Raw genomic sequence first — 23,556 nt, forward strand, 5'->3', positions numbered from 1 at the left:
TAGTGGTAGTCCAGAGAGATTGGAAAAATGTTAGAAACTAGCAAAGGATGATTAAAAATAGAGGCAGAAAATGGATTATGGAGAGTAAACTAGCAAGAAATATAAAGACAGGCAATAAGAACTTCGACAAGTATAGGGTAGGCGCTGGTATAGTGGTAATGTCACTAGACTAGTAATCCACAGCCCAGGCTAATGCTCTGGGGACATGGGTTGGAATCCCACCACAGTCGATGGTGAAATTTGAATTCAATTAATAAATCTGGAGTCTAATGGTGACTGTGAAACCATTGTCGATTGTTGTTAAAACCCATCTGGTTCACGAATGTCCTTTAAGGAAGGAAATCCACCATCCTTACCTGGTCTGGCCGACATGTAACTCCAGACCCACAGTAACGTGATTGATTCTTAAAATGCCCTCTGAAATGGCCTAGCAAGCGACTCAGTTCAAGGGCAATTAGGGGTGGGCAGTAAATGTTGGCCTAGTGGTAATATCACTGAACTAGTCATCCAGAGACCCTGGGGACACAGGATCAAATCCCACCCTGGCAGCTGGTGGAATTTAAAATTAATAAATTCAATTAATAAAAATCTGGAATTGAAAGCTAGGATCAGAAATGGCACTCTCAGGCTTTTACAACAATTGTTGATTACTATCTGGTTCACTAATGTCCTTTAAGAAAGGAAATCTGTTCTTGCCTGGTCTGGCTTACATGTGACTCCAGACCCACAGCAAGGTGGTCGACTCTTAATTGCCCTTGACGACCGAGTGAAATGGGGCTGTTAGGGATGAACAACATCCCATGAAAAGAATTTAAAAAAAGAGCATAAAGTAAACGTTTGTCCCTTAGGAGGATGAGACTGCGAAATTAATAATGGGAAACAATGACAGAGACTTTGAACAAATATTTTCAGTCTTCACAGCAGAAGGCACTAATAGCATCCCAATAACAGTAGAAAATCAGGGTGGTGGGAGAGGGGGGGGGAAAGCGCGAAGGGAAGAGATAAAGTACTAGGAAAACTAATGGGATTAAAGGCTGACGAGAGATAGTGGTTGCAATCTTCCAATATTCCCTAAATTCTGGAAGGGTCCCAGCAGATTGCAAAACTGCAAATGTAATACCCCAATTCAAGAAAGGAAGGAGACAGGAAACAGGAAACTATAGTTAGCCTAATATCCCATCATTGGGAAATGCTGGCAATTAAGGAAGCCGTAGCAAGACATTTAGAAAAATCAAAAAACCATACTGACTCTGCTTGATTGTATGAAAAGGAAATTGTGTTTGACAAATTTATTAGGTTTCTCTGAAGAATCAACAAGCAGGGTGAATAATGGGAAACCAGTAAATCTAGTGTATCTGGATTTTAAAAAAGGCATTCAATAAGGTGCCATCTAAAAGTAAAAAAGAAATCAGGCAGGTAGTGCAGGAGATCAGAGTGCATCTCACTCTCCAATAGGTATTCAGTTTTGAATACTGAGCAAAGTGATGCTTCATTTGGGGAGTGCAGCCAGAGCCAAGTCCATGGCACCACGGGTGGCTCAGCTGCACAGGTGGGTACAGGAAGACTGGAAGAGCCGTAGTGATAGGTGATTCAATAGTCAGGGGAACAGACAGGCATTTCTGTGGTCGCAGACGTGAATCCAGGATGGTGTGTTGCCTCCCTGATGCCAGGGTCAAGGATGCCACTGGGCGGCTGCAGAGCATCCTAAAGGGGGAGGGTGAACAGCAAACAGTTGTGGTCCACATCGGAACCAACTACATAGGTAGAAGGGGGGTTGTGGTCCTGCAGTCAGAATTGCAAGTTCCCCTCGAAGTCACACCATCCTGACTTGGAACTATAATTGCCACTCCTTCACTGTCGATAGGAAGAAAGTTCCAGGATTATGACGCAACAGCACTGTAGGTGTACCTACCTCACATGGACTGCAGCGGTTCAAGAAGGCAGCTCACCGCCACCTTCTCAAGGGCAATTAGGGATGGGCAATAAATGCTGGCCAAGCCAGAGACGCCAACATCCCATGAATGAACAAAAAAAAAAAAATTAGGGAGCTAGGTAAAAAATTAGCAAGCAGGACCTCAAAAGTAGTCATCTCCTGATTATTCGCAGCGCCATGCATGAGTATTGAAATAGATGGATAAGACAGATGTGTGGCTGGAAAGATGGTGCAGGAGGGAGCGCTTTAGATTCCTGGGGCATTGGGACCTGTACAGGCCAACGGGTTGCACTTGAACGGAGCCGGGACAGAGTTCCTTGCGGGAACTTTTGCTAGTGCTGTTGGGGAGGGTTTAAAACTAGTTTGGCAGGGGGATGGGGACCTGAGGGTAGACTCAGTTGGGGCACAATCAGAAATGAAAATGGAAGGCAGAAACAAAGGTTAGAAAAAAAAAAGTTTGGCAGTGCTCAAGGGTATCTATTTCAATGCAAGGAGTATAGCAAATAAAGCAGATGAGCGGAGGGCACAGATAGACACGTGGTAGTATTATATCATAGCTATTACAGAAACATGGCTTATGGAAGGACAGGGATGGCAGCTCAGTGTTCCTGGTTACAGGGTTTTCAGACATGATAGGGATAAGAGTGGGGGGGGGGGGGGGGGGGGGAGAGCGGGGAAGAGTGGCAAATTTTGGTCAAAGAAACTATTACAGCTGTGAGGAGAGATATATATGTTGAAGGTTCACCAAATGAGACCATATGGATTGAGCTAAGGAACAAAAAAAAAGGGGCAATCACACTGCTGGGAGGGTACTATAGACCCCCAGTCAGAGGGAGACAGAAGAGCAGATATGCGGCAAATCTTTGAGAATTGCAAGAATAGGGCAGTAATAGTAGGGGATTTTAACTACCCCAAGATTAACTGGGATAGTTTTAGTGTGAAAGGAATTGAGGGAGCAGAATTCTTGAGGTGTATTCAGGAGAACTTTTTTGGTCAGTATGTAGCAAGTCCAATAAGAGAGGGCACCGTTTTAAACTTAGTTTTAGGAAATGAAGATGGGCAGGTGAAAGGAGTGGCAATGGGAGAGCATTTTGGTGGTAGCGATCATAATTCAGGTCAGTTTTAACAATTATGGAAAAGGACAGAGATAGAACAGGAGTTTGAGTTCTCAATTGTGGCAAGGCCAATTTTACTAAACTGAGGTGTGATTTAGCGAAAGTGGACTGGAAACAGCTACTTAAAAGGTTAAATTAGTGCCAGAGCAGTGGCAGGCAAAAGGGAGATTCAAAAGGGTTCAGAGTAAACATGTTCCCACAAAGAAAAAAGGGCGAGATGGCAAAATCTAGATCCCCATGGATGTCAAGGAGTAGATATGGCAGAAAAGGAAAGCTTATGTCCAACACTGAGAACTCAATACTACGGAAAGCAGACAGTATAGAAAGTGGATGGGTGAAATCAAAAAGGAAATTAGGAAAGTAAAGAGAGGGCAAGAAAAAATATTGGCAAGGGAAAATCAAGGTGAACTCAAAGATGTTTTATCAATACATTAAGAATAAGATAACTAAGGAGAGGAGAGAGTAGGGCCCATAAAAGACCAAAAGGGTTACCTATGTGTAGGGGCAGAAGATGTTGGTGTTATTCTTAATGAATACTTTGCGCCTGTCTTCACAGAAGAGGGGGGCAATGCAGATATTGCAGTTAAGGAGGAGGAATATGAAGTAATAGATGTGATAAACATAGGGTGTGAGGAAGTATTAATGGGATTAGCATTCTTGATAGTTGATAAATTACCAGGGCCAAATGAAATGTACCCGGATGAAATGCAAGAGAGGAAATAGCAGAAAGCATGACCATCATTTTCCAGTCCTCACTGGATGCAGGTGTGGTGCCGGAGGATTGGAGAACTGCTAACTTTCTACCTCTGTTTAAAAAGGGAGTGAGGGATAGACTGAATAATTCCAGGCCAGTCAGTCTAACCTCAGTCGTGGGCAAATTGTTGAAATCTATTCTGAGGATAAACTGTCACTTAGAAAGGCACAGGTTAATCAAGGATAGTCAGCATGGATTTATTAAGGGAAGATCTTGTTTGATCAACTTGGATCAAATTTTTTGAAGAGGTAACAAGGAAGATAGATGAGGATAGTGAAGTTGATGTGGTCTGCATGGATTTTAGCAAGTCTTTTGACAAGGTCCCACATGGCAGGCTGATTAAAAGAATAAAATCCCATGGATCCAGGGAAATGCAGCAAGGTGGATACAAAATTGGCTCAGCAGCAGGAAACAAAGGGTAATTGTTGACGGCTGTTTTTGCGACTGGAGGGCTGTTTCCAGTGGTGTTCCGCAGGGCTCAGTACTGGGTCCCCTGCTTTTTGTGGTATATATTAATGATTTGGATGTAAATGTGGGGAGTATGATCAAGAAGTTTGCAGACAACACAAAGATTGGCTGTGTGGTAGATAGTAAGGATAGCTATAGGAAGATACAGATGGTCTAATCAGATGGGCAGAAAAGTGGCAAATGGAATTCAACCTGGAGAAGCGCGAGGTGATGCATTTGGGGAGGTTAAACAAGGCAAAGGAATACACAATTCATGGAAAAACACTTGGGTGTAGAGGAAGAAGTGAGGGACCTTGGAGTGAATGTCCACAGATCCCTGAAGGAAGCAAGAAAGGGTCGATAAGATGGTTAAGAAGGCATATGAATCCTTTCCTTTATTAGCCGAGGTATAGAATACAAGAGCAGGGAGGTTATGCTGGAACTGTATAACTAATTGGTTAGGCCACAACTTGAGTAATGTGTGCAGTTCTGGTCACCTCATTACAGAAAGGATGCAATTGCACTAGAGAGGGTACAGAGGAGATTTATGAGGATGTTGACAGGACTGGAAAAATGTAGCTATGAGGAAAGATTGGATATGCTGGGCTTGTTCTCCTTGGAACAGAGAAGGCTGAGGGGAGATCTGATTGAAATGTACAACATTCTGAGGGGCCGGGTCTATTCACTTTAGCAGAAAGGTCAGTGACAAGGGGGCATAGATTTAAAATGATTGGAATAAAGTTTAGAGGGGAGATGAGGAAAACCTTTTTCACCCAGAGGGTGGGGGGGGGGGGGGGGGTTCTGGAACTCTCTGCCTCAAAGGGTAGTTGAGGCAGAAACCCTCAACTCATTCAAAAGAAGTCTGGATATGCAACTCAAGTGCTGTAATCTGCAGGGCTATATACCAAATGCTGGAAGGTGGGATTAGAATGGGTGGATCGTTTTACGGCCAGCACAGACACGATGGGCCAAGTGGCCTCTTTCTGTGCCTTAAACTTTCTATGATTTCTAAAGAAAAGGTTACTGCACAAGACAAGAGTTCATGGTGTTGGAATATATTAGCATGGATAGAGGATTGCTAACAGAAAACAATTGGGATAAATGGGTCATTTTCAGGTTGGCAAACTGTAACTAATGGGGTGTCACAGGGATCAGTGCTAGGGTCTCTATTCACCATGAAAATTAATGACTTGAATGGAGGGACCAAGTGTATTGTAGTCAAATTTGCTGACGAGACAAAGATAGGTGGAAAAGCAATTTGTGAGGCAGAGAGAGTCTGCAAAAGGATATAAATAGGTTAAGTGAGTGGGCAAAAATTTGTCAGATGAGGTATAATGAGAGAAAATGAGGTTATCAGGAAGAATAGAAAAGGAAAATATTTAAATACAGAGACGCTACAGAATGCTTCAGTAGAGATCTGGGTGTCCTTCTACGTGAAGCAAAGAGTTAACAGCAAGTAATCAGGAAAGCAAATTGAATGTTGGCCTTTATTTCAAGGAGGATGGAATGTAAAAGTAGGGAAGTCTTTCTACAACTGTACAGGGCATTCGTGAGACCACACCGAGAGTACTGCATATAGTTTTGGCCTCCTTACTTAAGGAGGGATTTACTTGCATTGGAGGCAGTTTAGAGAAGAATCACTAGGTTGATTCCTGGGATGAAGCGTTTGTCTCACGAGGAAAGGTTGAGCAGATTGGAGTTTAGATGAATGAGAGGTGATCTTATGGAAACACGATTCTGTGGGGGCTTGACAGGGTAGATGCTCTATGGGGTAATCTAAAGTTAGAGGTCAGCGTTTCAGAATAAGGGGTCACTTATTTAAGACAGATGAGAAAAACTTTCTTCTCAGAGGGTCATGAATTTTCAGAATTCTCTACTCTAGAAAGGAGTGGAGGCTGAGTCATTGAATATATTCAAGGCTGAGATAGGGAGTAAAGGGTTACAGGAAACAGAAGGCCATGATCAGATCAAACATGATCTTACTGAATGGCAGAGCAGGCTCGAGGGACTGAATGGCCTACTCCTATTTCTTATGTAGAAGAGCCCCAGCCTGCTCAATCATCCAACAGGATCTTTTTCTTTATTTTTAAATTTTATTTATTTAGAGATACAGCACTGAAATAGGCCCTTCGGCCCACCGAGTCTGTGTCGACCATCAACCACCCATTTATACCAATCCTACACTAATCCCATATTCCTACAACATCCCCACCTGCCCCTATTAGGGGCAATTTATAATGGCCAATTTACCTATCAACTGCAAGTCTTTGGTGGTGGGAGGAAACCGGAGCGCCCGGCGAAAACCCACACAGACACAAAGACAACTTGCAAACTCCACACAGGCAGTACCCAGAATTGAACCCGGGTCGCTGGAGCTGAGAGGCTGCGGTGCTAACCACTGCGCCGCCCATTTTCTAATCACCAAGTTTTATTAAGCCATACAATCAGATTATTTACTCAGAGCTCAGTCACAGCAACCTGCATAAAAGTAGGCAGTGCCCATCTCTCCACCCCACTCTCAATGGTGCCATTAAACATAAAGCAAATTAGTGTTTGGAATTACCATGTTCAAGGAAATGAAACAAAGTGCAATGCTGCGCCATCAGTCTCAAGGGAAGAAATGCTATCCATGCTAATTGTGATTTGCATAAATATTGATTCTTTCAAGCAAAACTTCACATCTCCACTATTTATTTTGGGCCTGTTCTCCATCATTCTTCTCCCCTGCTACCCCTCAATCCCAGCCAAGCCAAAGAGCGGGTTGGACACAAGCACAATCTTGTTAACTATTCCCAGTTTGCTACCCTCACCACTACCTTAGTTAGTTTCACCTCCAGAGCAGCACAGGTGGAGATCAAAAGCTTAGCAATATGGGTGACAGAAAGGAAGAAGGGCGAAAAACTGGCATGGTCCTGCTCATTGCACCACCTCCCATCAGGAATGTGACCTGTTTAAAGCAGGTGCCAAGTCTGCACCTTTATTCACAGTTTACAGAAGTACCTTATCCCAAAATATGCAAAATATACAAATTCCATTCTATAGTTCAAGTTAGAAATCAAAATCCAAGCATTTGAGGAGAAACTACTATTTCCTAATCCATTCCAAGAGAACACTTTTACCAAAATGATGATTAAAGCAAAAAAAAAAATCCATGGAATAAATGAAAGCCAACACAGATTTATTAAAGGCAAATCATGCTTGATTAACTTGATTGAGTTCTTTATTGAAGTAACGGAGAGGGTGAACGAGGGTAATGCATTTGATGTACATATGGACTTTCAAATAGTGTTTGATAAAATACCACATAATAGATTTGTTAGCAAAGTTAAAGCCCAAGAGAGAAGGACAAGAACAGCATGAATACAAAACTGGCTAAGAGACAGAAAGCAGAGAGTAATGATGAACTGTTTTTCAGATTGGAGGTAAGTATACAGTGGAGTCTCCCAAGGTCAGTGTTAGGGGCACTTTTAAAATATATTAATGACCTGGACTTGGTACAAAGGGCAAAGGGCATAATTTCAAAGGTTGCAGATGATAGGAATCTGCAATGTAGTGAACAGTGAAGAGGATAGTAACAGATTTCAGGAGGACAAACAGACTGATGAAATTTAACGTAAGTGTGAAGTGATGTATTTTGGTAGAATAGGAAAGGCAATATAAACTAAACGGTACAATTTTGTACGAGGTGCATGTGAAATCTTTGAAGGGGGCAGGACAAGTTCAGAAAGCTGTTTTAAAAAAAAAAAAGCATAGAACCACCCTTGGCTTTAATAGAAAAGACAAAAGCAAGGAAGTTATAAAACACTGGATGGGCCTTAACTGGAGTGTTCTGTCCAATTCTGGGTAATAGTAAGGATATCAAAGGCCCTGGAGAGGGTGCAGAGGAGCTTTACTAGAATGGTACCAGGGATTAAAGATTTCAGGTAGGTGGAGGGACTAGAGAAACTGCAGTTATTCTCAGAGCAGAGAAGGCTAAAGGGTAAGATGGAGGTGTTCAAATCGAATGGCTTTGATAATGCAGGGCGCAGGGCAGCACAGTGGCGCAGTGGTTAGCACCGCAGCCTCACAGCTCCAGCGACCCGGGTTCAATTCTGGGTGCTGCCTGTGCGGAGTTTGCAAGTTCTCCCCATGTCTGCGTGGGTTTCCGCCGAGTGCTCCGGTTTCCTCCCACCTCCAAAGACTTGCAGGTTGATAGGTAAATTGACCATTGTAAATTGCCCGCAGTGTAGGTAGGTGGTAGGAGAATGGTGGGGATGTGGTAAAGAATATGGGGTTAATATAGGATTAGTATAAATGGGTGGTTGTTGGTCGGCACAGACTCGGTGGGCTGAAGGGCCTGTTTCAGTGCTGTATCTCTAAATAAATAAAAATAAATTAAAAAAAAAAACTATTGCCAGTGGCAGAAGGGTTGGCAACCAGAAGACAGTGTCAAGGTAATTGACGGAGGAAAAAAATTTACACAGCGAGTGGTGATGATCTGGAATGCACTACCTGAAAGGTTGGAGCAAGTAAATTTCATGTGGCTTTCAAAACTACACTGATTGCACCATAACAGGACCCAGATTGAATTAACGATAGTACTGATGTGAATCTTACCCAATACTGCCTCTGCTGATTTCTCCGTCCACTTCTCTCTGGATGGAACCTCCAGTGCATAAGCATAAACAGACCCAGCGTTTGTTCCTGCCCACATCGTTGGGCTGTGGTGTGTGGCTAAAAGATAAAAGCATTACAGAGATAAAGAACAGACCTCTGCAATGTGAACATGCATCTATTGTAGGAAAGAGCACAGGTGGATAAAGTCTGCTGAACAAAATGAGCAAGAATAAAACACCAATAAGCCACTGCCACCCAGTTGGCTGATTCCAAAACTCAAACATTACTACACATTATAGTCCGTAGTGGGGTTGGAATGATACACAAACCAGTACCAGCAAAAGAGCAGAGATAAACACTGAAATTCAGTGATAATGACTGGGACATTTTTTTTTAAAAAAAGCGGAATTCTTTTTAAAGAATTCACAGCATTTCTAATTCTTATAAATAAGAATTAACCCCTCTGATGTGATTTTTGGCTACAGGTTTCTCGTCCTGACTCATGAGTGTTCACTCACCCAGTGCTTTTAAAAGAATGCAGCAATAATGGGCTGACTAGTGGAAAAGTGATGCCAATAGGTTTGCGCTTCTCAAAAGTGTGACTTGTGCAGTATAATTTAATCAGTCATGGCACAAGATTTGATTTTAACTATCTATCACAAGATTCTGCTTGCCCAGATTCCCAAGCCTGCATGCACTATATCCCAGCATAAGGCAGCAAACTAGTGACCAATTCTAGGCCTTTACCAATTGTGACCCTCACCCACTCTGCAATGGGAGCTTGGGGATGAATGGGGGGTTTGGGGGGGGGGGGGATGGTCACAGCTCCCTAACAGTGAACTGGGATCAAAGAATTGGGACACAAACCTGCAGCTCAGTACCTGTGTCATCACATCCCTCAGGTGTGAAGGAAGCACAGGACAGGTTAACCATTGGTCTATGTGGATTAAGCAGAAGGCATTTTGACTGCAGAACAGGTGCTTCAACAGTCCCATTTGTCTACAAGACAGGATTAGTTGTTCTTCTCCCACTGTCCCTACCCTCCAAATTACATACTGAAAGCAGCACTCACCATCTCGCAAAAAAGTGTCAGCAAAGTAAAGGCAGCGGACAACACCCGATAAAGAGTCATCGGCAGACCGTGGCTCTATCCGTCTTTGTACTGGAGTCACCTCCACCTCACGCGGACCATCCTGCTCAGCAAGCTGGGCATTTGCTTCTTGGACCTATGGTGATGCAGAGGATTTTTAAATTCAAATCCACATTATTACCTCGTGTTAAGAGCATATCTCAATCTAGTGGAGGACTGACCAGCATCTGCTTGAGGAGCTGTGGTCTAATGATGGTACTATAAGTTAAGACAACCACCCGGATGTAAAAGTCATATCCTGTTCAAGACCAGATGCAGACCGAGGCTTGTATTACATTACACCACAGACAGCTTAGAAACCCAATTGAATTAAGAGGCAAAAATCAAATCTTGTGCCATGACTCATTAAATTATACAGCCACAAGTCACACTTTTGAGAAGCGCAAACCTATTGGCACCACTTTTCTACTAGTCAGCCCATTACTGCCGCATGTTTTAAAAGCACTTGGGCGAGCGAACACTCGTAAGTCAGGACGAGAAACCTGTGTTTAAACAAACTCATTTCTTTACACTTTAAGCTGGTCTCATTTTGCCCGCCCTCCTCCCAAAAATGTCACCGTCAATAGGCAATGGTAAAAATGTAGAAACACTTCCCTATTCTGTCAGAGCATCTATAGTCTGACAGTGGAAGCAAAGTTTAAAATGTACTTTCTCCTGGAGCAGTACCTTGCTGGCAGGACTGCTCGGAGACAGCCGCTTCTTCCCAGACACTCTGCTCTTTCGTATCCTCCTGAACGACTGACGTAACGACTTCTTCAGCGATTTCACACGGGAGAGTGGGCCCTCCATTGCCAGAGAGTCATTCGGATGCAATGTGCACCTGGCGATTTGATAAACATTATGAAACTGCTGCATTCCTGATCTGCAGGACTGAAAACATGACAAATCGAGGTGACGGACAGCAAGCAGGAAGGAAATGGCTCAAGCTAAGAGGCAGAAAGGCGGTGAGAAGTTAGATTTAACTTTGCTGCAGTGGGCGTTGAATAAATGAAATGACCAGGGAGGAAGTGGAGGCTGATTAGAACATCAAGTACAAGAGGTGCCTGCAAAATACACAGTAGCGAGAACAAAGAACAAAGATAATTACAGCACAGGAACAGGCCCTTCGGCCCTCCAAGCCTGCGCCGATCCAGATCCTCTCTCTAAACATGTCGCCTATTTTCTAAGCTTCTGTATCTCTTTTCTTCCTGCCCATTCATGTATCTGTCTAGATACATCTTAAAAGACTCCATCGTGCCCGCATCTACCACCTCCGCTGGCAATGCGTTCCAGGTGCCCACCACCCTCTGCGTAAAGAACTTTCCACGCATATCCCCCCTAAACTTTTCCCCTTTCACTTTGAACTCGTGTCCTCTAGTAATTGAAACCCCCACTCTGGGAAAAAGCTTCTTGCTATCCACCCTGTCTATACCTCTCATGATTTTGTACACCTCAATCAGGTCCCCCCTCAACCTCCGTCTTTCTAATGAAAATAATCCTAATCTACTCAACCTCTCTTCATAGCTAGCGCCCTCCATACCAGGCAACATCCTGGTGAACCTCCTCTGCACCCTTTCCAAAGCATCCACATCCTTTTGATAATGTGGCGACCAGAACTGTACGCAGTATTCCAAATGTGGCCGAACCAAAGTCCTATACAACTGTAACATGACCTGCCAACTCTTGTACTCAATGCCCCGTCCGATGAAGGAAAGCATGCCGTATGCCTTCTTGACCACTCTATTTACCTGCGTTGCCACCTTCAGGGAACAGTGGACCTGAACACCCAAATCTCTCTGGACATCAATTTTCCCCAGGACTTTTCCATTTACTGTATAGTTCACTCTTGAATTGGATCTTCCAAAATGCATCACCTCGCATTTGAGATAAATGTTCCAGCCAATAGGATGGACTGTGAAGGTCCACAGACTGTTTCAATAGTTAAACTCAGCTTCATTCAATGCCCATCTTTTACTCACTCTAAACTAGGTTTAGTTATAGTCCCATCACCCAGGAACAATCTATGAAACTCTCTGCTGTCTGACATGGAGGGCCTCTTGAGCAAGTTATCGTTGGGCAGCTGGTCCTCCCCCAGGACCCATCCCACCAGTCGCCATCCTCAAGGAGGAAGAAAAAAAATAGCATGGCAGGGAAGGAGGAGGATAAAGAAATACTCAAACTTTAATAAATGATTCCTCTAGGAACAGCTTTAAAAAGGAACACAAATACGGTTGTGGGAAACCCAGGGATAAAATTAAGTTGCTGAAATAGTTCACTTCCTACAGATACAAAGTTCTGATCAGACTCTTGACAAGAATGCTTTGAGGAAGACACCAAGTTATGGAGGTGGCTAGCTGACACCCGCAGGCATTTTCATGCTCTTTTATTTGCAGACACTCCGGGCCAAGCTGCAGGGAGGGGGGGTGATGGGATGGTGGGGGGAGGGGCGGGGGTTGTTGGGGAGAAGGACTGAAACAAACAATCCAATTTACACGAAGATCCCCAGCACACACCTGGCTAATACTGACTGCTGTCTGTAGTAATCAAAGACGCCAAAACCATGACTGGTGCCAAATGCCACAAGCTGCCATTCAGTGTGCAGAGTCACTGCTGTCACAGCAGCTGGTGGAATACACTGTACCACTAAGCTCGGCTGGAAACCGGGGACAAAGCTGACCAGACCACTTTTTGGGGTCAACCGGTCATGGCCTTTCCATGTGAAACCTTCCCGATCTTGAAGGAGGTCAACTGAAGAGAGGTTGATCTTTTGTTCAGACGTTTCATCATTAAATTCCATAACTAGAACCTGGTGAATTAAAAAACACAATAAAATCAACTTTGCTCAGTTTTTTTTCAAAAAAAAAAAGAAAAACTATTTTGGTCACAATGAGGGATATTAGTGTGGGAAACTTCCACATCCCAGTTGTGATGGTCCATACTAGCAACAAGCTCTCTCACTTCTCGTCCAATGGATTAAATGCAGAGAAGCTTCAACTTCAAGACTTCCTCAGTGCCAACTTTACTACTAACTGCACCGAGGCAACAGGTTCAATATCCCCACAACAGAGTCCCCTTGTGACCCCAAGTAGGATTATTAGGAGCCATTTAAAGCCAGTTTTATACTACGGTCCGAGAGTCAGAAAGAACCGAGTGCCTCATTTCAGACAATCTTGCAGCCAGGGATGAATCTTTCAAACCATTAGTCTGGGCTGGATTTGAACACCAGTCAAAGAAATGAAAATTACAACGTCCCCTCAGTAATTATTTTAAATCATTTCTACCATAATACACACTCTCCACAGGTTAAGATAGTCAGCCCTCTATTCCAATGTTTCTAGACATTGGGAGTCACTGAGATTAGACAGCTCTCCCTCCAAATTCTTCATCTTGCTCAATGGGAATAGGTTAGACTTATGGCCATGAATGGGCGACCGAGACAAACAACCTACTGGAGACTCTCAAACATCAGACACAATGGGCCAGATTCAACCCATTCAAAGCCCACCTGCTTGCACAAGGGTTAAAATCTGAGCCAATGAATCAACACCCCAGTCAGTCAATGTGGCCCCAACTTTGCAACTTTAGATATACAAATTAGATAAATGTTGGTACCTGTCCAGCTGTGCCAGCAACCACTAGCTGACTTGTATATTTACACAAGGAAATCTTCTGGATTCCCAGCCTAGGATCATCACTATAGGGATCAAAGCAACCAACCTGTAAGAGAGCAGATATCACTGCTAAAACTAAAGAAATATTCAATTTGGCCAGATGCTTAGCTCGGGGGCAGTGGGGGTGGGAGGGGGCAAAAAGGGGGGAAATGGGAAGATACAGCAAGTCAAATATTTCTCCCCCCGTCTGCAGACACAACCAGGTCAAGCTACTCAACCTTCCATCAGATGTTGACAGATTACTCACATGCTCAATTATTCTTTTGAACCTTTCACTATACAAACCACAAACTTCCATTAAAAGCAGGGATTTCAGCACTTAAATTTTATACGCAGCAACCGTATCAGAATTTCAAAATGGTATCTGGTCTGGTTATTGGGGAAAGGGCAGAGTAAAGTATCTTCCAGATTTTTTTTGTATTACTGCAGAAATGAAGTGCTCTTTGCCAAACTGCCCAAGTCAGTAATAAAAACAAGAATGCTGGAAATACTCAGCAGGTCGGTCAGCATCTGTGGAGAGAGAAGCAGAGTTAACTTTTCAGGTCAGTGACCCTTTATCAGAACTGGCACATATTAGAAATGTAATAGGTTTTAAGCAAGTAAAGCGGGGGGTGGGGCAAGAGATAACAAAAGAGAAGATGATAGGACAAGGTAAAATCCTGGAGATAAGAGCAAAACTTCAAGGTAGGCATTCCTGGAAGAGAAGTGGCAGTGAATTAAAAACTAAAATAAAAGCAAAATACTGCAGATGCTGGAAATCTGAAATAAAAACAAGAAATGCTAGAAATACTCAGCAGGTCTGTCAGTAGTTGCACTCTAGAACGGTGCCATACCAAAACTGTCAGTGCCTCAACTGATTTTAAAAATCAAATTTATAGATGCGATCAAAGGAATTAGCCACTTCTCTATGATCCTTCCCTCAGGTATCTGGCAAATCCAGATTTAACAAGTTTCCCTGATGCATTATTAATAATTTGCAATGACAAATACACTGCATTGAACATCTGTGCAGAACCTAAGTTTAATTAAGTTTTAAATTCATGTCTCGCAATGGAGCCTGTGAAGAGTGGATCAATCATCTCAAAAGGGCCCACAGGAACAAGGTGCATTGCAGTAATATGGGGTTTCTGCACAGTGCAAGCCCCTGGTGCAGAATTGAACTATACAGCTGAAGTGGCACAAGAGGGAGGGAAGGATGCACAGGAAACCAAAGTCAAAGGAATGCAGAGTTCAGAGTGGAGGACTGATTGAAAGTCTGGAGGAAACTGAGTTCCGAGAAGGGTCACTGACCCGAAACGTTAACTCTGCTTCCCTTTCCACAGATGCTGCCAGACCTGCTGAGTGGTTCCAGCATTTCTTGTTTTTACCTCACTCTCCATAATCTTTATATCCCACCCAGTCCAATTTCACCTCTCCCCCCTCTCTCCCTAAATTCCACTGCTCCCACCCACCTTTTACGGCCATACAACTAGGCACTAGGACATTCACCTAGATGTTTTATTGGGAGGAAACTGCCCATCCCACATCTCCTCCCAGCACATTCCTTCTATACTGCAGCAGAGTTTGGGAAAATTGCATAGCAAGAGAATTTAGTTTGCCCTTTGCCAGCCTCCTCTGCACTTTAGAGCTTTGGGAAATGTGTCAGGTTATTACTGGTTATAGACAGCAATCAAATCTTTGGACTCAATTGGACCTGCACTCCAGAACCACCCACTGCTGAACCAGAGACTGTTACCTTGCGGAATGGAGGCCACTCTTCCTCCCCGGATGGTGTAAAACACTCGCTGTGGTCTGCCTCTGTCTGGAAAATATTTGCCGTGTTCAGTTTATAAAGAGGTTTCAGCGACACACTGGATGCATCCCAGAACCGAACAGTCCCATCCTCATGCCTGAGAGCAAAAGGGGTAATAAGTAAATAGTACCTTCGTTTGATGGTCACACTGGCTGTTCATCCAAGGTAATAAAAAAAAAAAAATCAGATTTACCATTAAAATTGGCAATTACTTTATACCCTCATCTCCCACACCAGGTCAGACCAATAGTGATGCAGAAGGGCACATGTGCACAATTCCCCACACATTAGATTTAAAACAAAAGCCTGGCCCTTTCCGAAACAGCAGTGGCTCAGGAGAGTGGTCCATGGCCTGATCAACAGCACTGAACCGACAGATGAAGCAGCAAGTCACTTTACAAAATGTTTTGATATTTATCCTGCCAATTTCCCCCTCCCTTCCTTGAAGGCACAGCTCTGCAGATGCTGACAGAGCTCAGGTATCTCACGCAGCCATTAATGTGCAAGTTGATAGAGTGTAAACAAGTAATCTGACCACAGGAAACTTCACAGATGAGCCTGCAACAAACCTCACGAGACATCCACATGCACCTTCAATAGGGGTCACTAGATAGCAATTAAGAGCAACCACCTCAGTCGAGTGTCTTTGCTTTCTCTATCCCTGGAGTAGGGCCAAGGGGTCCAAATGCCAATTTGGCTGAGATCAGCTAGACAGAAGAGGGATCAAACCTGGGACCTTCTGTAGCAGAGCCACACGGATACTAGCTTTAGCATTGAGCCATCAAGAGCTTGCAACTTATTTCAAATAGCATTTGAGCTGGACAGTTCAGTATTGTGCTAAGGGACTGCTGCACAGTCAGTCAGAGGTGCCACCTTTCAGATGCAGTATTAAACAAAGGTCCTGTCTGCCCTTTCAGGGGGCAAGATCCACATGGCACTATTCAAGAGATCAGGGAGCTTGTCCAATGTCCTGGCCAACAATAAATCGCTCAACCAACAGCAAAAATAGATAAGTTGGTCATTCACTTAGTGTTTCTGGGTCTTACTATGGGCAAACTCACATTTACCTACATAATTCACTCCATTTCAAAAGTAACTTACTGGCTGTAAAGCACTTTGAATCAATGAGTATTGATAAAAACACTTTCTTCCTTTTACTTCTTACAGCAGTCACTGCAAATTAGTCTGAGCGACTGGGAATTCAGATTAGAGCCTATAGTAAGTACAGCTCAAACTGGCACTACATAGCTGTTGCATTATAAAGTTTGAATTTCCTTATCCTTTCCTATGCATCCACTGCAGTGCTAATAATCCCTCAATGACGTGTGAGTTAGTGAAGACCAAGTTTATTTACAACCATATACCATCCGGAAGATGCCAATTTCTGGTTCTGCCCCCCTGCGCTCCCCCCAGAAAGTAATCGAATTTTTGATTCAATGGTAGAACAGAATCAAGGATGGCAGAAGTGCCGACTGAAGGGATGTAGGCGGCTGCTCTAGTTACGTCAAAATTAATTATTTCTGATCTCTCGTGAAAGAAAAGCAGAATGACATTAAATAAACTACATCAGGGCAACAGATTTCCTTTAAAAAAATGCATTGAATAGCAGCCATACTGCATCAGCAAAGAAAGCTGAAACAGGCACCATTGTCAGCTGACTTCAAGGAACACTTGATAGTTTATAGCTTTAGATTTTTAGATTTAGATTTAGAGATACAGCACTGAAACAGGCCCTTCAGCTCACCGAGTCTGTGCCGACCATTAACCACCCATTTATACTAATCCTACACTAATCCCATATTCCTACCACATCCTCACCTGTCCCTATATTCCCCTACCACCTACCTATACTAGGGGCAATTTATAATGGCCAATTTACCTACCAACCTGCAAGTCTTTTGGCTGTGGGAGGAAACCGGGGCACCCGGAGAAAACCCACGCAGACACAGGGAGAATTTGCAAACTCCACACAGACAGTACCCAGAATTGAACCCGGGTCGCTGGAGCTGTGAGGCTGCGGTGCTAACCACTGCGCCAGCTCTAAACTGGCATTCATAGGTAGCATTCTTACCTCAGAGTTCAAAGGCTGTGGGTTCAAGTCCCACTCTCGTAGAAAAATCTAGGTTGCAGTTCTGAGGGAAGTGCTCCACCACCAGAGATGGCAGCTTTTGGATGCGATGTTAAACAAACAGAGGCCTTGTCTGCTCTCAGGTGGACGTAAAACATTCGATGGCCGCTATTTTGAAGAGCAGCAGCGGAGCTAATCGCTGGTGCCCTGATCAATATCTACCCCTCATTCAATATTAAAACAGATGAGCTGTTGTGGGACCTTGCCTTGCATAAATTGGCTGCCATGTTTCCTACGTTACAACAATGACGACACCTCAAAAGGTACTTCATTGGTTGTGAAGTGCTTGGAACATCTGGAGATCACAAAAGGTGCTTCATACCTGCAAGTCTTATTTTTTCTTTTAACAGTATCGAGTCATTCCAAGGCCTCCTCCTGAAGTCCCCAGCATCACAGATGCCAGTCTTCAGCCAATTCGATTCACTCCATGTGATATCAAGAAACGACTGAAGGCACTGGATACTGCAAAGGCTATGGGCCCTGACAACATTCCAACAACAGTACTGAAGCCCTGTGCTCCAGAACTTGCTGCACCCCTAGCTAAGCTGTTCCAGTACAACTACAAAACTGGCATCTACCCTGCAATGTGTAAAATTGCCCAGGCACATCCTGTACACAAAAAGCAGGACATATCCAACCCGGCCAATTACCACCCCATCAGTCTACTCTCGATGATCAGTAAAGTGATGGAAGATGTCATCGACTATGCTATCAAGCTGCACTTGCTTAGCAATAACCATCTCAGTGACGCTCAGTTTGGGTTCCGCCAGGGACACTCAGCTCCTGACATTACAGCCTTGGTTCAAACGTGGCCAAAACAGCTGAACTGCAGAGGTGAGGCGAGAGTGACTGCCCTTGACATCAAAGCAGCATTTGACAGAGTGTGACATCAAGGAGCCCTAGCAAAACTGGAGTCAATGGGAATCAGGGGAAAACGCTCCACTGGTTGAGTCGTGCTTAGCACAAAGGAAGATGGTTCTGGTTGTTGGGGGTCAATCATCTCCGCTCCAGGACATCACTGCAGGAGTTCCTCAGGGTAGTATCCTAGGCCCAACCATCTTCAGCTGCTTCATCAGTGACCTTCCTTCAATCATAAGGTCAGAAGTGGGGATTTTCGCTGATGATTGCACAACGTTCGGCAACATTCGCAACTCCTCAGATACTGAAGCAGTCCGTATAGAAATGCAGCAAGACCTGGACAATATCCAGGCTTGGGCTGATAAGTGGCAAGTAACATTCGTGGCGTGCCACACAAGTGCCAGGCAAGGTCTATCTTAAACAAGAGAGAATCTAACCATCTCCCCTTTTCATTCAATGGCATTACAAAATCGCTGGTAATCCCCAGGATGACAGTGGGGGATTCATTGACCAGAAACTGAACTAGAGTAGCCATATAAATACCGTGGCTGTAAGAGCAGGTCAGAGACTGGGAATCCTGTGGCGAGTAACTCACCTCCTGACTCCCCAAAGCCTGTCCACCATCTACAAGGCACAAGTCAGGAGTGTGATGGAATACTCTCCACTTGCCTGGATGGGTACAGCTCCAACAACACTCAAGAAGCTCAACACCATCCAGGACAAAGCAGTCTGCTTGATTGGCACCCCATCCACAAACATTCACTCCCTCAACTACAGACACACAGTGGCAGCAGTGTGTACCATCTACAAGATGCACTGCAGCAACGCACCAAGGCTCCTTAGATCACACCTTCCAAACCCGCGACCTCTGCTAACTAGAAGGACAAGGACAGCAGATTCATGGGAACACCACTGCCTGCAAGTTCCCCTCCAAGCCACACACCATCCTGACTTGGAACTATATCGCTGTTCCTTCACTGTCACTGGGTCAAAATCCTGGAACTCCCTTAACAGCTCCTACCCCACATGGACTGCATTGGTTCAAGGTAGCAGCTCACCACCATCTTCTCAAGGGCAATTAGGGATGAGCAATAAATGCTGGCCTAGCCAATGATGCCCACATCCCATGAACAAATTTTAAAAAAAAAACAATGGAGGCATTTTTCTCTCCAATGCTTTTAATAGAAACATCAATGGACTTATTCACTGCAGGTTAAGGTTATGACTAGCTTTAGCTCTCCAGCTGGGAGGGGAACTAACCAGCCAGCGTTGTTATTCATCACTAAATCCTATTGGATATTGCATATGTCCATGATCATAAGGCCTCTCATTTCCCACATATGCTCATACAGGAATGAGCAGTGGGGCAAAGTCAGCATCTTCAGAGCTCCAGAAAGGAAGTGGAGGGGAGGGGAAAAAAAAAGACAGAAGCAAACAGAGCTGAAACACCAAATACAATACTAGTTTGCTTCATTTAAGGATTGTAACAGCAATTCCCAAATAGGTACAAGATGAAATATGCATGGAAGATCTCTTACCCAGTTAAAAGAAGTCCCTTATGAACAGGTTCTGGAGCCAGATTCTTCCCACCATTAACTGGCCACTCCTAAACAATATAAATTAGCATTAAAAACACTTACTGTGTCATAAAGCAAGCAAGGAGCTGACTGCAGGCAAAGTGGAACTTCAAGTTGGTCGACTAAGGTGCAAAACATCTCACCCAATAAATGAATTATGGCTAGGTGCAAGGCAGACTTCTGGTTTGTGCAGGTTTAAGAACAGGGAGAATCACTGAATATAATGATCCAAAGATACCCAACATTCTGTAAGCCCATGACCCAAGGATGGAATGACATAAACCAGCAACACTTCCCAGCCGGCAGCCCAGTACAATTGCTCCAAGTCTCTCAGTACCCTAAGCAAACTTAGGAGAAGTCCATCACAGCTGCCATTTGCAAAATCATCCAAATTTTTAAGAAAAAAAATATACTGGGTTGTAGTAGTTGGTCTGGGTATTGAGTGCTCAAATTATCTTTGGACATGCAAAGTTATTGCAGTAATGACACCAGAAGGACAATAAAGAGTCTGCATACTGTCCAAATGACCTTTTTGCTCAGTTACTCACCACTGTTGAATGTTGAGGGTTCTGCTGCTTCCCTGCACAGATGAGCCTCTCCCAAAGCTTTATAGGGATGTTGGAAATGTGATAGGAACACGTGATGGCAGAGGAATGAAGTGGTGCGAGGTATGGTGGAGTAATGGTAGGCCAGCCTAGTGTCTGCAGGTCCACTGCCACCAGCTCTTCCTCCACCAGCACTAGAAGGGCTCTGGGGTTATCGTACTCTGTTCAAGAAAAACAAAACAAGTGCATCAAACCCACCATCTGCATTGCCAGGAAACACAAAAACAAGACCAGTCATTAACATTTTACAACTTGTTCAACTGTGCTTCTAATTATGAATACATTAAATTGCAACTTAAACATCCAGCTTTGACCAATAACAGGCCCTTTATTAAATAGTTTAGTTTACAAATGACCTTAACCTAGAATGTGTGAGAAACACCACTAACTTATATTAAAAATGCACCACACAATGTCTTTCCTTTCAATTGAGGATGTTTGGCTTCCCATGCCAGCCACTGAAACAACATTCTTGTGTTTAGCCTCAGCTTCCAGTATTCCTTCTGTTCCCATTACCCTGCTAATTCCATTATTCGAACAGCACTGGCCTGGGAGAACTCTCCTCAGAGGGAAGTCTGATTGCCACTTGCACTCACGTTTCACTGCAGAATGGGGGAAAACAGAAGACTCCACAGCAGGAAAATAATCCATACCACTCCATGGTTCCAACTCTTATAACACAGCTCAATCCATCATTGGCTCAACTCCCTCCTGCCCAAAATATAGGCATTAAGTCTCAAACTACACCCAAATACAGGAGATAATTACCTTGCTCGGGGTCTATATTATGCACCGTAAAGAAGTCTATCACCCGTGATGTGAAGTCCAGTGTTACTTGGACCTTGTCCTGCATTATGGTGATGCAATGTCGGTCTCCATAGCTGGCTCTTGGCATCCCACCACTGAAGATTACAAAAGGGCTCCTAGAGAGATGCAAATAAAATAATTAAACAAAAAGGATAGCATAGGGCATCTCCCAAACACACGCATCATCCTCTCTAACAATCCCCTCAAGCCTTCATCTGTTACACAAGAAAGCATGGAACAAGACCAAATCAAGATAGTGAGCAATCTGCTTCTTTCGATGCTGATCTAGCTAGGGCCATGGAGGGAAAGCAGGGGTGGAAACAATGGAAGGGTTGCTAATGTTTGCATAGTGACTCTTTACAGAAAATGTGCACGGGTAGACTTAGTTGGGATGTCCCACCCAGCTACTGTCTGTCCTCATGCATGAAGGATAATCCCAAGGGTAACAGCACTTATGGAACCAGACAGCAGCCTCCAGGAGAATAGGGGATAAAGGGGAAAGAACAAACATTTATTCAGCTGCTCAATGCCAGAACAATTGGTCAGCACAAGCACAAGACTTGCCAAAGAAAATATCCATGTTGGCACAGTGCCACAGAGCAAGATACATGTCCATTCCGTTACCTGGCCTTTAGGAGGGAAGGCGATGAAAGTATGCAAGAGAATGAGAGTCAGTTACTGTGGGGTTTTTGTTATAACTCAAAAGATACTTGCCCTGTTTCTGATGTTCTCCAAAGAATTTTGTTGATGGCTTTGCAAGGGAATGGACCTGAGGGAGAAAGAGAAAAATTACTTGCAAAGAAAATGTGCTTAAAAACTTAGCATTCTAGCAATAATCTAGTAATGGAATTATCCACAATGATGTTTCAGGCTAAGTTCTTGAAGTGCTTTCAAAGTTCTCAGTATAAAAAGGACAAAAAAAAAAATGTACCAAATGATACTTTATTTCACTGACTTTCTAAACCAGCTTGCACCCCTCCCCCTGGAATCAGCTGGAACAAGCGAGAAACCAAGCCTCATGTCTGCTCAGAAATACTCAGCTACTAAGCTGGGGTTGATTGCAGTTACAGGCTGTGCAGCCCACCCACACGGAGGCTAGACACAGAGCTGTGGGACAGGGAATTGCTCACATGGTGCATTTTTTTAAAAACACAGTCCAGAAGTCAAGGCAAAGAAGGAAAGTTCACTGGAGGAAATGGCAAGAATATGAGGAATTAAAAGTAGTGACTAGGTGGTGCCAAATTGGAGTTTATAGAAGAACATCTTGAAGGAAGGGAAGACCAAGAATAAAAAGTTACACAAGTTTTGGGCTCAGGGAAATAACTGAAAGAAATGCATGTACCTGGAGCTTAGGAAAAACAGGAGGAATGAGCACAGTAAACAGCACCATTACAAAAGACACCCAGTAGAGGCCAGATACATGGGGTTTGGGAAGATACAAATTTATCCACCTAAATAGAAATGTTGACTCGAGCAGAGTAGAAAAGTTATTTTGCAAGAACTATGGGAAGCCATTATTCAAACTGACAGGAATATATATATATTTTTTAAAACATTGTGTATTTGATCCACTGGGAACTCTATTACAACAGAACAGAGACGAAAACATATGCAATAAATCTGAGTTTGTGGACCATTCCAATACTTCAAAGTTGTCTAGGAAAACTGAAGGAAATACCATTGTTCCCCTGTGGCTCTTATCTCAGTGTTATAGCTACACAGTCTAACTGATGAGGACACGCACTTTTCATTAACACCTTCCACAGGCACTCACTCAGCCACTCCTCTCCTCATATTTGCACACTCCCACTAGCGAACACAATAAATGAATCTTGATCACTATACTAATGTTTTCAAACTAGAAGAAACAGCTACGCAAAGAGGTGAGGGAACTTGCTGACTTTGAAATAACCAAGTAAGTCAGAAAGTTGGAGGAAAGTCTTGATGCATTTGCTGCATAGACTTGTGGAATAGATCAGCAGGAAATGCCACTACAATGCACAGGATTGCCAGGTTTTACAGAATTAGATTCACTTCCACAGGGAAGGCATGGAGGGATATGGTGAAAGTCAGGTGGTGAGTTGGAGCACAGTCAAAAAACAATTTTGGCTTTTGGGCTAAGTAGCCAGTCTCTGCTCTAAAAA

At 43.7% G+C, this 23,556-nt stretch overlaps 1 protein-coding gene across 3 annotated transcripts in view; it reads right to left on the bottom strand.

Annotated features, from left to right (window-relative positions):
* The window catches only part of llgl1 (LLGL scribble cell polarity complex component 1), a 111,832-nt gene that overhangs the window by 18,852 nt on the left and 69,424 nt on the right, over window positions 1–23,556 (bottom strand). For all 3 annotated transcript variants that reach the window (XM_068056099.1, XM_068056100.1, XM_068056098.1), the window contains exons 8-17: window positions 22,127–22,181; window positions 21,374–21,528; window positions 20,549–20,766; window positions 19,962–20,029; window positions 15,381–15,534; window positions 13,587–13,691; window positions 12,488–12,780; window positions 10,662–10,815; window positions 9,918–10,071; window positions 8,846–8,962 (exon numbers count right to left, since the gene is read on the bottom strand). In XM_068056099.1, the coding sequence (XP_067912200.1) occupies window positions 8,846–8,962; window positions 9,918–10,071; window positions 10,662–10,815; window positions 12,488–12,780; window positions 13,587–13,691; window positions 15,381–15,534; window positions 19,962–20,029; window positions 20,549–20,766; window positions 21,374–21,528; window positions 22,127–22,181 (1,473 nt within the window). The remainder of the gene's footprint in view (window positions 1–8,845; window positions 8,963–9,917; window positions 10,072–10,661; window positions 10,816–12,487; window positions 12,781–13,586; window positions 13,692–15,380; window positions 15,535–19,961; window positions 20,030–20,548; window positions 20,767–21,373; window positions 21,529–22,126; window positions 22,182–23,556) is intronic.

Source organism: Heterodontus francisci, chromosome 24, assembly GCF_036365525.1.
Source record: "Heterodontus francisci isolate sHetFra1 chromosome 24, sHetFra1.hap1, whole genome shotgun sequence".
NCBI lineage: Eukaryota > Metazoa > Chordata > Chondrichthyes > Heterodontiformes > Heterodontidae > Heterodontus > Heterodontus francisci.